Below are 12,157 nucleotides of genomic sequence, written 5' to 3' on the forward strand. Positions count from 1 at the left end.
CCGGCCGAACAATGAGGCTGCTGTTGTAAAAACGCCAACTTTCTTGCGTTGGCAATGGGTCGTTAAAAAAAAACCGAGCCTGCTTGCTGCTGCGCTGAGGTCCCCTCTATTTGTTAACATCTGACTGCAGTTCTCCAGTCCAAATGAAATTCTAATGTCACTGCTGTAAAATCAAGTCGTGTGCATCAATCAACCAATGTCTCGTTCACTCCTGGAATACAGCCATCTTCTCTATATTCATCCATGCAGTGGAGACAGCTTACAATTGTTCCACTTCATAGTTGATATCCATAGCCAGGTGTTTCAGGCCCATGCAGAACAGCAGTGGGGGCAAAGCATCTCCTTTGTTAATCCCACAATTTATGATGGCTTGTACAGTTGGCTTGAAGTTAGCCTCCAGTGTTGTTTTCCATATCCCCAAATTTAATTCCTGATCCTTAATCAAGCTTTCCAAGAGACATAGGATTTGTTTTAGTAACTCCAGAGAGTGCACAGGACTGGTCTTTTCTTGCACTCTAAAAAGTGTATTTCAGCAGTAGTTGAAGTTATGTAAAGTTCAGAGTCAGTTTCATTAAGATTTCTGCTTTAGTGGAGCCAGTCTAAATTTGTGGAGTATATCAACTTGTTATTACGTGTTGTTCCCTCAGTACACATGTAACCTGCTATTCTCATTAGAGTCAACCTGCATCAATTAGGTTTCTCCTGACACAGTGCATCTGATGTCATGACGTCTCCGCCTTCTCCAGAATTTTCTACTTGCGGTTGAGAACAACAATTTGAGAGGCACTTGGCTGCAGGCAGGACCTCGTGAACAATTTGGTCAATAAGGTAACGAAGATATTACTTTTTCCATAGTCCTTGAAGGTAAGTCAAATGTAGAACACATATTTTAATATATTAGATATAAAAATATTCCAACTGTATTGTTAAGTTTGTAAAGTGTTTAGTAAACTGACCTGACCAAACCGCTATCATTCAGCCCTGCTAACATTAGCGAAATGTCAGACCTGTTGGTAGTTTGTGCTTGGACATGTAGGTTAAGTTAGTAGTTTTCCGGCGGTACTCTCTTGTTTTAATATCGTAACGCTAGCTTAAAGTTGTGTATTCATGCAGTGTGTCGGTGTTGGCTTACTGTTAGTTATTCATTAGCATTAGCACATTATAGCGGCAAGCTGGGCCGCGGTTCTCTTCAGAATACGTTACTTCGGGCGCGCGCATTTATACACGAGTGGTTGTTCGCAGTATGCCTGTCGGCGCGAATAGTTCACGCGGTCACGGCCACGGGTGATGTAGGAGGTAAAGTTTAGCTGTGGTGGCTCCAGGAAGCATGCATTTACTGCCGCTTGCATTGCTTTCAATGTACATAACGTTAAGAAGGCGAGGAGAAAGGGTGCGTGCAGCGCTCGTACACACACGGATCAGCCGTGTGAGAGGGAGATGGTGTGCGGCAGAAAATCAAAATTAGAAATCATAGAAGAAAGTATTACGCTATTGAACACAGAAAATACAGCCATCAGATTTCTTGTAGACCTAGCACACTTCTGGTCTGTGTCTGGATACATATATAAGTACATAGATGCAGATGAACACTGTAAACATGATGAAAGATCGACAGACTAACTCGAACATATCTTTAATCTTTAGGACTTTGGGTAGCGCTTCCTTTCCTTCCTGTCAACCTCTCCAGAGGGGTGTCTGCTGATGGCAGAAAGATTACATCACCTCTGGTTGGAACCCTGGACAGTGCCACAACCTTTGGCTTGGTGTCCAATGTGATGCCCCATCGCCACCTTCTGACCTAACTTCTTCTCAGCTCTGTGACTACTTCAAGAGGGGCATTCCTGTGTGGAGGCGTGCCAGGCAGCTCGTTTTACCTGTGAACTTGCGTACTTTCAGTTTATCAACAACAAAGGTATGCAAGTTCAAAATAGTAATGTCTCATTTAAACTTAATTCAGTTTTACACTGAACAGGAATCGGCTTTATATATAAAACAATTGCAAAAAAAAAAAATTTACCTATGGGCATTTGGGTTTTGTTTTTAAACTTTTGTTTTGAACTTATCCCTTTAAAATCTAATTAGAGAGGGCTGGCTACATTTGATGAATACATTTTGTGTTTAAATGATTCGCTTTGTGTTGGGCAATGTGGCAAAAAGCTGAGATGAGATCTAGTCTCATATCACCATATTGATATATTGTAATATTGCCCAACTCTCCCTCTGTGTTTTCTCAAATTATTTATATACACCCAGTAAAGCGTGTCTCTTTGTTCCTCCAGTGCTATGCTTCATGTGGAGATGCAAGGACTGTGGGACAACATTAACAAAAAGATCTGAATTGCTCAAACACTACAAACTGATTCATAGGCATTACGGACGAGGCCACTCATATCCATGCACTTATTTAAATTGTGCATGTAGGTTCAAGACTTGGAACGCCCTACTGAGCCATCTATCAAGAAATCACCCTGCCCAACAAGCAGTCTCCAAAGCTGCGTCCACATTCACTTGCCATATTTGTGGCCATAATCAACTCTCCACAGAAAGAGAATATTTTCAACATATCTATCAGCATCTTAAAAATAAGGAGACTGTAACATGTGTGTTCCAAAACTGTGAATATAAAACCAATGTCTATGAGAACTTCAAAAGTCATAAATACAGAAAACACTCTGGTACAGTGAACACATTTAAGCCTGGAATAAGTTCTGTTGATGAATCTTTTGCCAGTGTTGCCAGTGATATTTCAGATGTGGAAATTATAGAGAGTGATGTAAATTTAAATTCTGCTTTTGACAATGGGTATTCTGAAAACTTAGAGAAGGATATTGAGCTTAAAATTGCTTCAGTGCTCCTTAAGTTGGAACACATCTTTCTTGTGTCTAATGCAGCTGTAGATGAGCTTTTGCAGGAGTTAAACTATTTGATTGGTTCTGTTTCTGTGGCGATTACCCAAAAGACTATTAGCCAAGTATTACAAGACAACGGATGCCAATTTGACCAGTCAGTTGTTGAAAAGCTAGCCAGTGTACTCTGTGAGACAAACCCTGTAAAAAAAGCAATTGGAGATAAAGGTCCACTTTCCAGTCCTTGGAGACGAAAAGCATACTATAAGAGCCACTTTAAAGTAGTGGAACCAGTGGAATATATACTTGACCGAAAAAATAACAAGTCATTCCAATATATTTCAATTTTAAAGTCTTTGCAGCATATTCTTGACTGCCAGACAATCTTGGATCAGGCTGTTAATTTGAATACTGTAGATAATCAGCCTCAAAAAACTTATGTGCACTACAAAACTATCTTCGATGGTGACTTCTTCCATGAAAATGGACTGTTGTCCAAGCAGGAAAGCATTTCATTGATATTATACATTGATGAATTCGAAATATGTAATCCCCTTGGTACATCACGGAGGAAGCATAAAATTTGTGGATTGTACTGGGTTTTGGGTAATTTGCCACCAGGCTGTAATTCTGCTTTAACCTCAATCTATTTGGCTGCTTTAATCAAAAGTAATGATCTGAAGTGCTATGGGTATGAGAAAGTGTTAAAACCTGTAATTAATGATCTTGTAATTTTGGAACAGAGTGGGATATTTCTGTCAAAGTTGGGCAGAACAGTAAAAGGCACTGTTCAGTGTGTTGTTGCCAACAACCTTGGTGCACACAGTATTGCTGGATTCTTTGAAAATTTCTCAGGGACATACGTATGTAGATTTTGCACTGCAGAAACATCAGAGTTCCAGACTATTGAAGTCAGAAGTGAAGTCTTTACTTTAAGAACAAAAGACATTCATGCAGATCATTTACGAATTATCGAGGAAAACAAATGGCCCAGTTATTATGGTGTGAAATCAAAGTGTATTTTGTCAAAGCACCTCTCACATTTTGATGTTACCACTGGGTTTCCACCTGATGTTGTACATGATCTTTTTGAGGGAATTGTTCCTTTTGAACTTGCGCTTTGCCTCAATTTGTTAATAAAAAAAAAGTATTTCACATTATGTACATTGAATGAAGCAATATCATCTTTCAACTTTAAGTGGGCTGACAAAACAAATCGACCTCATCCTGTGGCTCTCAGTTTTGCATCCAAAAAAAGTGTAGGAGGGAATGCACACGAGAACTGGAGTCTTATCAGATTTTTGCCTTTGTTCGTTGGGCAGAGTGTACCCTGTGAGGAGCCCGCTTGGCACATCTTAACAGACTTGAAGGACATTGTTGATCTTGTTGTCAGTCCTGTTCATACTGAGGACTCCATTGCATATCTTGGTTTTAAGATCTCCGAGCACAGAATCAAGTTTCAAGAGGTTTTCCCAGATGTTAATCTTAAACCAAAGCACCACTACTTGGAACATTATCCATACTTGATCCGTAAGTTTGGGCCACTGGTTGCACTATGGACTATGCGATTCGAAGCAAAGCATAGTTTTTTTAAAAGAGTTGCAAGTGTTAAGGTTCACAATTGAGGAGGGAGAGTACAAACCACTCTTGGTCCAGAGGATCTTGGTCCAACAATGATTTTAATGAATACACGCGTGGGAAGACACTCTGTACGCAGACAGCCAGTAGTCCTCGACTTAATCAAAGCATGAACAGATATTTTATAGCATCAGGGTTTGTTTACTGACGCCCCTTCATGCGTCACCGATACATTTTATACATAGATCAGATCAACATCACCATGACTTTTCACCCAGAAAATCATCTTCTATTTTTATGGCTGGTACTTTCCGTTCTTGTCTCAAAGTGAATTGTTCCTCTTTCTTGTCGAGACATAACTAATCTCTCCTCTAAATAAGTCTAACTAATATGTGTGTATGTGTTGACCTCACATGCTCTTTGTGTCACCTCTTCACCTCCTACTGTCTGTGTCTCGTCCTCAAATGTTCTTTCCCAATTCACCTGTTGCACTTCTGACCTTTCACTAGACCAGAAGCTCACTGAGACTATGTGTATGTCTTCTACTAAATAAATGTTTTAATCAAGAACCTCTACTAAACATAATAACTGTGTGAATAACTTAGACTTTGCTTTCACTTCTGCAAAACTCTCTGCAAGCCTGTTTCCTGTTACTTTTAGCCTTTCTGAAAGACACACTGTTTAACCCCTGAATGCAATATAAACTCCAGATTATATTATTAATGCAATGGTAATGATGACAATTATTTAACAATAGGAGTAAAATAATTTCCCTTCTCCACACAAGGAACATCAGATGCTTCAAAAATGTACTTCTTTCCCTTTCACAGAGACATCAGTATCAGATTGCATATCATTTGCATGCAATTAGCTTTGCCAAACCCCCACTGGAAGTAACAGATGTTTCCACTGTTCACATTGATGTTCTTAACAAGGACATCTCAAATGCACTGAGACAGAAGTCTCCAGATATGGACAATGTGTGCTTGGCTAAAAGTGTAGCATATAATGGAATAATCTACAAGTGTGGGATGATCTTGATCCACGGCTCACTGGGAGGACTGCCAGAGTTTGGTGAAATCATCCAAATGGTGATACTGCAGGACAAACTAATCTTCATTCTGAAAAAGCTTAGCGGATGGTATATGGAACACTACAGAGCTTATGATCTCAAAACATCACCAAGCAAAGAAGTGGAACTTGTTGAGCCACAAGAACTGCATGATACCTACCCACTGGCAGACTACAATATTAGAGGGATGCGTCTTGTCACCTTGAAAAGATATGTCCATGTTTAAATGGTGAGGCCTCAAAATATGATAAAGTATTTTCTTAAGTGGGAAAACAAAACCCAGACCCATACAATACTAATGTGTTCTCAGAACATATTTATTTTATACTGCAAGCCAAAGTGGTGTGATGATGTCATTGGCAATTCATCAGTTATGTCATTTTTTTTAATGCAGGTCGCTGGATTCCAGTCAGTGAATGCTAATCCTATGCTCTCCCCCCTTCTGCTTCTCTTCTCTTTTTCTTCTTTCCTCTCCTTATTGTCTCCTATATTCTCCTCACCTCCTCTCCTTCTCTCTTCTCTTCAATGTCTCCCATATTCTCGCCATCTCTCTTCTCCTCCCTTCTCCTCTTCGGTTTGCCTTCTCTCCTCGCTGCCTCAGCTGATCTCCACCTCTCCTCTTCATTTTCTCCTCCCCTTTCCTCCTCTCTTTGCCTTCTCTCTTTTCCTCTAGTTTGACATGAAATTCTCCTAATTGGAAATGTCAGTGGTTTACATGTTGATCCTCACTAACTGTGCTTGTGCTTTGTTCTCAGACCACCATGGCTGGTTCAACACCTGCAAGACTGAAGGTGATTTTAGGAGAGAACAACATTGAAAAGCTGACTCTTCCAAATGGCATCCCAGAGTCACTTGAAGACCTTCTCAGCACGATAAAGACTACCTTTGGGTTAAAAGGTAACTTCAGACTGCAATACATGGACCAAGACTTTGGCAACGACTTCTTTAATCTGAATTCTACCACCGAACTTCGGAATTTGGGGACAATCAAAGTGATCCACCAGCAAACAAATCCACCTTTGATCAGTGCCGATCAGTCCACTTCATCTCTGTCTCTTTCATTTGAGTCTGATGACGGTATTTCGGTGGCATCAAATGACACAATTATCCTCTCATCCCCTGAATCTATGTCATCTCGAACACAACAGTGGCCAGAAGACTTTGCAATTCCCCAATTTTCATATGACACAGAGCTACAGCTAGAGAGGGGGAATACTGAGTACCGTGTGAGCCAAAAAATGTTGACTTTAAGCGCCCGAATGCTGTCTGATATCCTGAAAAGAGTTGCAGAAGAAATTTACCGTTACAAGGCCTATCCAGAGGATGCACATTTCTGCGCAGCTGCAGAGGCCCTTATCAAAAAGCACCCATGTTTGAAAGAACCTGGATCATTCAATGGCTGCTACGGTTGGAAACAACGACTGAAGTACAAAATGGCAAACTACAGGACCCAGCTCAAATTACAGGGGTGTCCAGAGCTGTGTGTAAACTCACTGAAATCTAAAGCTACTACAGATGCTTTCCCTGCTAAAAAAGTGAAGAAGCCAAAACGTTCTGAAGCTAACTTTTATCCATCCTTTCCTACTGGTGAGACTCTGGACAGCATGGAAAAAGTGAGACTAGAACTTCTGACAGAGATCGGGATAAGGGACAATGAAAGGGTCATCGCAGACAAAATGGCTAACACGTTTGCCTACAGACGACATGAGGTGGTAAACCAAGAACCAAGCATTCAGGAACTGAAGGACAGATGGCCTGCACTCTTCACACAGAAAGAGGTAAGAATGGAACTGAAGTGATCGAAGTCTGTATGCTTCGGGATTTATTGCAGTTAACTTTCATGAATCGGTCATAACTTGATTTGGTTGAGATTTTATAACACTGAACTTAATGAAAGAATTTACATTTTGAATTCCCATATATGTTATACTTTTTGGGATATAGACATTTTGGCATACAATCAGTTTCAGCATTTTGTTCCATAATACAATATCTACTGTCATTTGTGTTTTGTTTTTAGATAAATACAGAGTTCCAGAGGCTCATGGCTGTTCCTCTTGAGTGGAAGTTCATGGCCCAGTTAGACATGCACTCAAGTCAGCTGATCAAAGTCATACGTGCCAAAGGAGGAGCAACACGCCAAAAGATTGCGAACATCTTGGACACATTGGACCAGGTAAATCTGTACCATCAAACAAGATGCTTCGTAACTAAGAGGGCTGTCAAAATATATCTGAATCCAAAAAAATATATATATATTTAACTGAATCTTTCATAAAGACAATATGGGCAGGCCAATGCTAATCATGGCTTTCATATGCATGAATGTTTTTAGCGACTGCACTGAACTCATCCCCTTTTCTTTCTGTAATGAATCTCTGGGCTTGTGAATTACTGTTTTTAAATAAAGTACATGTAAGTTAAGCAATAAGAGTAAGGATGTCTGTCTTATGAAATTTAGAGTTTAAAATTACTCAACATTTGTTGTTCTAGACTGTGGACATTAATCATCGGAGGGAATGTGTGCTGAAAGCCCTCACCATCTTCCTGGGAGAAGATGCAGATGGCCTGATCAAGGAATACCTTGTAAGTTTCAACAGTTTGTCAGCACATCTTGTCAAAGGGACACAAAAAAGTTAACTGTTAGAACAAACATAACACGTGAACCCTAGTTGGATTGCTGACATGTATTTATTATCATGACCATATTGGACATTATGTAATTCCCAGCAACAACACATTACATATCGGATTGACTTTGTTTTAAGTAAGACGGGCTTACTTGATTATTTAAGTTCAAAGGAATAGTTTGACATGTTGGGAAATCTTATCTTTCTTGCTTACAATTTGATTAGAGTCAGATTGATACACCTCTCTCTGCTGTTTCTGGTGTGTGATGACACCCAGCCAAGAAATAGCCCAGCACATAACACATATTGGTACATCACCCAAACACTTAATCACAGTAAGAAGTGAGGCTAATGATGATTTATGTTTGTGTCTTGTACCCCTCTGTAGGACTGTGGAGCAGATGATGTTCAGAGGGACCTGGAGGAGGTCACCATGGCAGTGTATGTGATTCGGAAGGAGGGGGAGGGACTGCAGGAGCCACCTGAAGACATTGGCATTGTCATTGAGGGTGTGGAAGTGTTGCATGAACTAACTTCAGTTGCCTCAGCTTGTGCCCTGCTTCTAGGTTTGATCTATGCACTCAACCTAGCTTATCCAAAACCCTTTCGCTTCACTTTTGAAGTGCTCCAAAAAATCTTCATGCAGCTTGATCAGCACAAGATGTCCCCCAAAGTCCAAAATCTGTATATCAAACTTCAAAGCTCCCAGTAATGGCACAGAACAATGACCAACAAATGGCCCTGTGCCATAATGCGAAGGAACAACTGTGTTTGGACATATAGCATGTAAAATATGTAGTCTCTTTTGGATGTTGGGCCTTTTTTATGCTCCAAGAGACCTCAAACCCCAATTTAATGTGCTTTTATGGTATTTTTATTTATTTTTTAATTTTTTTTCAGACATATTTGCCTTCGTTTCAAGGGAAAGGTTGCATTTCAGGTTTGATGTGCTCAGTTATACAACAAACTGTTGTGACATTCTAAAACTCTAGAGGAGTGTTTATATTTTTTCATCCCCATTGGTCAGCTACACTGTTCAGATATTTATTCATTGGCTATAGCTGAAGAGAAGTTTCTGTATACTCTTGGGGCACTTTTTCATAGTTGACACTGTATGTGTTAAGATTGATATTTGTGTAATACTGTGTTGCACTTTACACTTTGTTGACAACTTTGTGGTCCTACTAAGCATTACTTGCATTTTGTGCATATGTGTTTCAAAAAGGACAAATGTGTAATGTATTTGACCAAAAGCTGTGTTGGTTGCCATAAAGGTAATACTTTATTACATTTATACAATAAAGCATTTAAAAAAAAAAACATTGGATTTTGAATTTTTGAAAAATATTTTCAGGCAACTTAAAATTTTGATTTAAGCTTTATTATACAAACTAAAATTTCATTTTAGAGTCACTACAAAAAGTAATTTACACTAAACCACATTATTAGGTTAGCAAAGAGCAATATTTTACTTTTGGGTTATGCAAATTATTGGGTTGGAAAAACTGAAAACTTTAAGTTGAAATGTCTTAATTTTAAGTTGGATTAATGCAAAATGTTTATTTGACAGCAATTAATTTATTAAGTACATGTAACTTAAATCAGTTGTGTTAATTTAATGTATTAACTTAATTTCAAAGAACTTAATTAAATTTGGTGTTACCAATTGAAATAATTCAATTAAGTTGGTTCAACTATTTTCTTTTTTCAGTGTGGGATCCTTGGGGATCAAGACCTTCTGCCCTTTGGTTAACCAAGCCAGGTGTGTCTCATGCATTAGCAGCTGGCTGATTTGTGTTGTCAAGTGATCATGTAGTGGAGTTAGTTTCTTTAGCCTTTAGGTTGGAATCATTTCAGAGTAAAGAAGAAACAAAGGTTTACCTCCCATGTAGTTGAGCCAAGCAAAACTGCCAGAAAGCAAAGACTGATAGAACACTTTTGGTGAGAAAATGTAAAATGAGGAATTTCAGGCGATCAATTAATTATAAGTGGTCTGTCATTCTATCTCTAAATCTCATTTTCTTTGAAATACACATTCTTATTGGGGAAAAATGCAAATTGTATTAATATGCTAGATACTTATATTTTTTTAAAATCTAAAATAAACACATTTTCTATAGAAGGTTTTAAATGTCTTCTCTATTACAAAAACATACGGTTAACAGAGCAGTAACTTCACCGTTCACGTGCGTAATTTCCAGGGGGTTATGGGGGTCATGATCCCCCCAATAATGAGATCCAGCCAATATAACCCCCCAATATAATTTCATCATTCCAGTTTATAAAATTATGAATTATCAAGCGTGCGGTTGGTTCAGGTGGGGATGATGGGTGTCTCAAAGCCAGTGGCGGAGTCGAGTTTGGGTATGTTAATGGATCCACGACAGCGTTCACATTCGATTTGTGTGAGGTAATTAAATGCTCGGGTGACGGGAATAGCTGGAGAACATATAATGTGTGGGTTTGTTATCATCCAATGATGTGTTACCCTAAGTCGGTGTGGGGCCCATCATGGGATAGTGACATCTACACCTATGTAACGGATCAGTGGTGTTCTTGGCAGGATGTGGTCGCGTGGACAGGGGTAGGATGGCAGCCAACAGTGCCACCGGCCCTTGAAGGAATAGCTATTCAGAGAGATTATTCTGTTACAAATAACCCTATTACTCTTTCCCTAGGACCATGGAGTGAACTCCCTGAACCTGGGTTTGATGGAGGTGCGTTTTATTTAGTAGTAGGGGTAGATAAAGTAGGGACAGATCCATTCGGGATAATTCGGGTGAATTTATTTAATCCCAGGTCTAAACCGCTGGGAAATGACTCAGCACTGAATCTCACGGAGCAAATGGATCCCTTAGAGACAGTTACTTACAAGGACTCAGAAGAGAAATGGTTTGTTGCCACTGATTATACTAGGTTAAAACCTCAGGAGTTGATAGAGCGTGCCACAGGTTTTGGAGATAGGAATCTTTGGTTAGATTGGGTGGCTCAAAATGCTAAAGAGCAGGAAGTGGTTGATTGTGTTGCTTGTGCTACCGCTCGACCTCATTTGTTTACTGAACCCGCTCCCCTGTATCCAGAGGATGAGTGGGGATATAATTGCATGCTGAGATTAACTAGAGAGGCGGTGGACACAGGTAACTGCACCACTTTGTCAGGTTTATATCCGCCAATTGATAAACGTACACAACCAGGTTCATTCACACCAAAACGAGATAATTATACATGTTTTGAGTTCTCTACAGACAGAGTGAGATTTAGGCTAGGAAGGATTGATCCAAGCTGGTGTCAGAGGACAATCACAAAAGAGTATACCCTTTTGGTGCAGGTTCCCTTGGGGAGTGTGGGAACGTGTGCTCTGGTGCGCCTAGCTGCACCTTTGATGCTCATAGGCAGTAGGCTAGAGACAGTTCCACAGCAAGGCGCGGATGTGTCTACAGCCAGACGAAGGAGAGCCACAGGGGGTATCCACAGGTATGATCCAAGACGGGACTCGCCAACCTGGATTGACTCCATAGGAGTTCCCAGAGGAGTTCCAGATGAGTATAAGTTAGTTGATCAGATAGCGGCCGGGTTTGAAAGTGTGTTTTTGTGGGTGACTCCAAATAAAAACGTTGACCGCATTAATTATGTTCATTATAATGTGTTGAGACTCTCTAATCTCACTAGGGACGCGGTGGAAGGTCTTGCAGAACAATTAGGTCCGACGTCGTTAATGGGAATCCAAAATCGAATGGCGCTGGACATGTTATTGGCTGAAAAGGGAGGCGTGTGTGCGATGTTTGGGGACTTATGTTGCACCTTTATTCCCAACAATACAGCTCCGGACAGAACGGTCACACGGGCGCTGGAGAATTTGAAAGCGTTATCTAGAACCATGCATGAGCAATCAGGCGTGAACTCGAGGCTGGGAGACTGGATCACATCTGTTTTTGGGCAATATAAGGGATTGTTTATGTCTGCCATGTTTTCTCTTTTAGTTTTTCTAGGTTTATTGCTGATCGGGTGTTGTCTCATTCCTCTGGTGAGGC

At 40.1% G+C, this 12,157-nt stretch overlaps 1 protein-coding gene across 1 annotated transcript; it reads left to right on the plus strand.

The window, feature by feature from the left end:
- The first annotated feature begins 1,708 nt into the window (after window positions 1–1,708).
- LOC112435446 (uncharacterized) lies at window positions 1,709–9,403 on the plus strand. Its single transcript, XM_076880218.1, has 5 exons — window positions 1,709–1,912; window positions 6,252–7,274; window positions 7,517–7,672; window positions 7,990–8,082; window positions 8,515–9,403. Exons 2-5 carry the CDS (start codon window positions 6,258–6,260, stop codon window positions 8,836–8,838), a joined length of 1,590 nt encoding a protein of 529 aa, XP_076736333.1. The 5' UTR covers window positions 1,709–1,912; window positions 6,252–6,257; the 3' UTR covers window positions 8,839–9,403.
- The last annotated feature ends 2,754 nt before the right edge of the window (window positions 9,404–12,157 follow it).

Source organism: Maylandia zebra, linkage group LG3 (genome assembly GCF_041146795.1).
Source record: "Maylandia zebra isolate NMK-2024a linkage group LG3, Mzebra_GT3a, whole genome shotgun sequence".
NCBI classification, from domain to species: Eukaryota; Metazoa; Chordata; class Actinopteri; order Cichliformes; family Cichlidae; genus Maylandia; species Maylandia zebra.

Excerpts from the sequence above, each read along its gene's own strand:
- LOC112435446 (XM_076880218.1), top strand. The coding sequence starts at position 6,258 with ATGGCTGGTTCAACACCTGCAAGACTGAAGGTGATTTTAGGAGAGAAC. Across the intron at positions 7,673-7,989 it reads TCTTGGACACATTGGACCAG|ACTGTGGACATTAATCATCG; the intron begins GTAAATCTGTAC and ends TTGTTGTTCTAG. Across the intron at positions 8,083-8,514 it reads GCCTGATCAAGGAATACCTT|GACTGTGGAGCAGATGATGT; the intron begins GTAAGTTTCAAC and ends ACCCCTCTGTAG.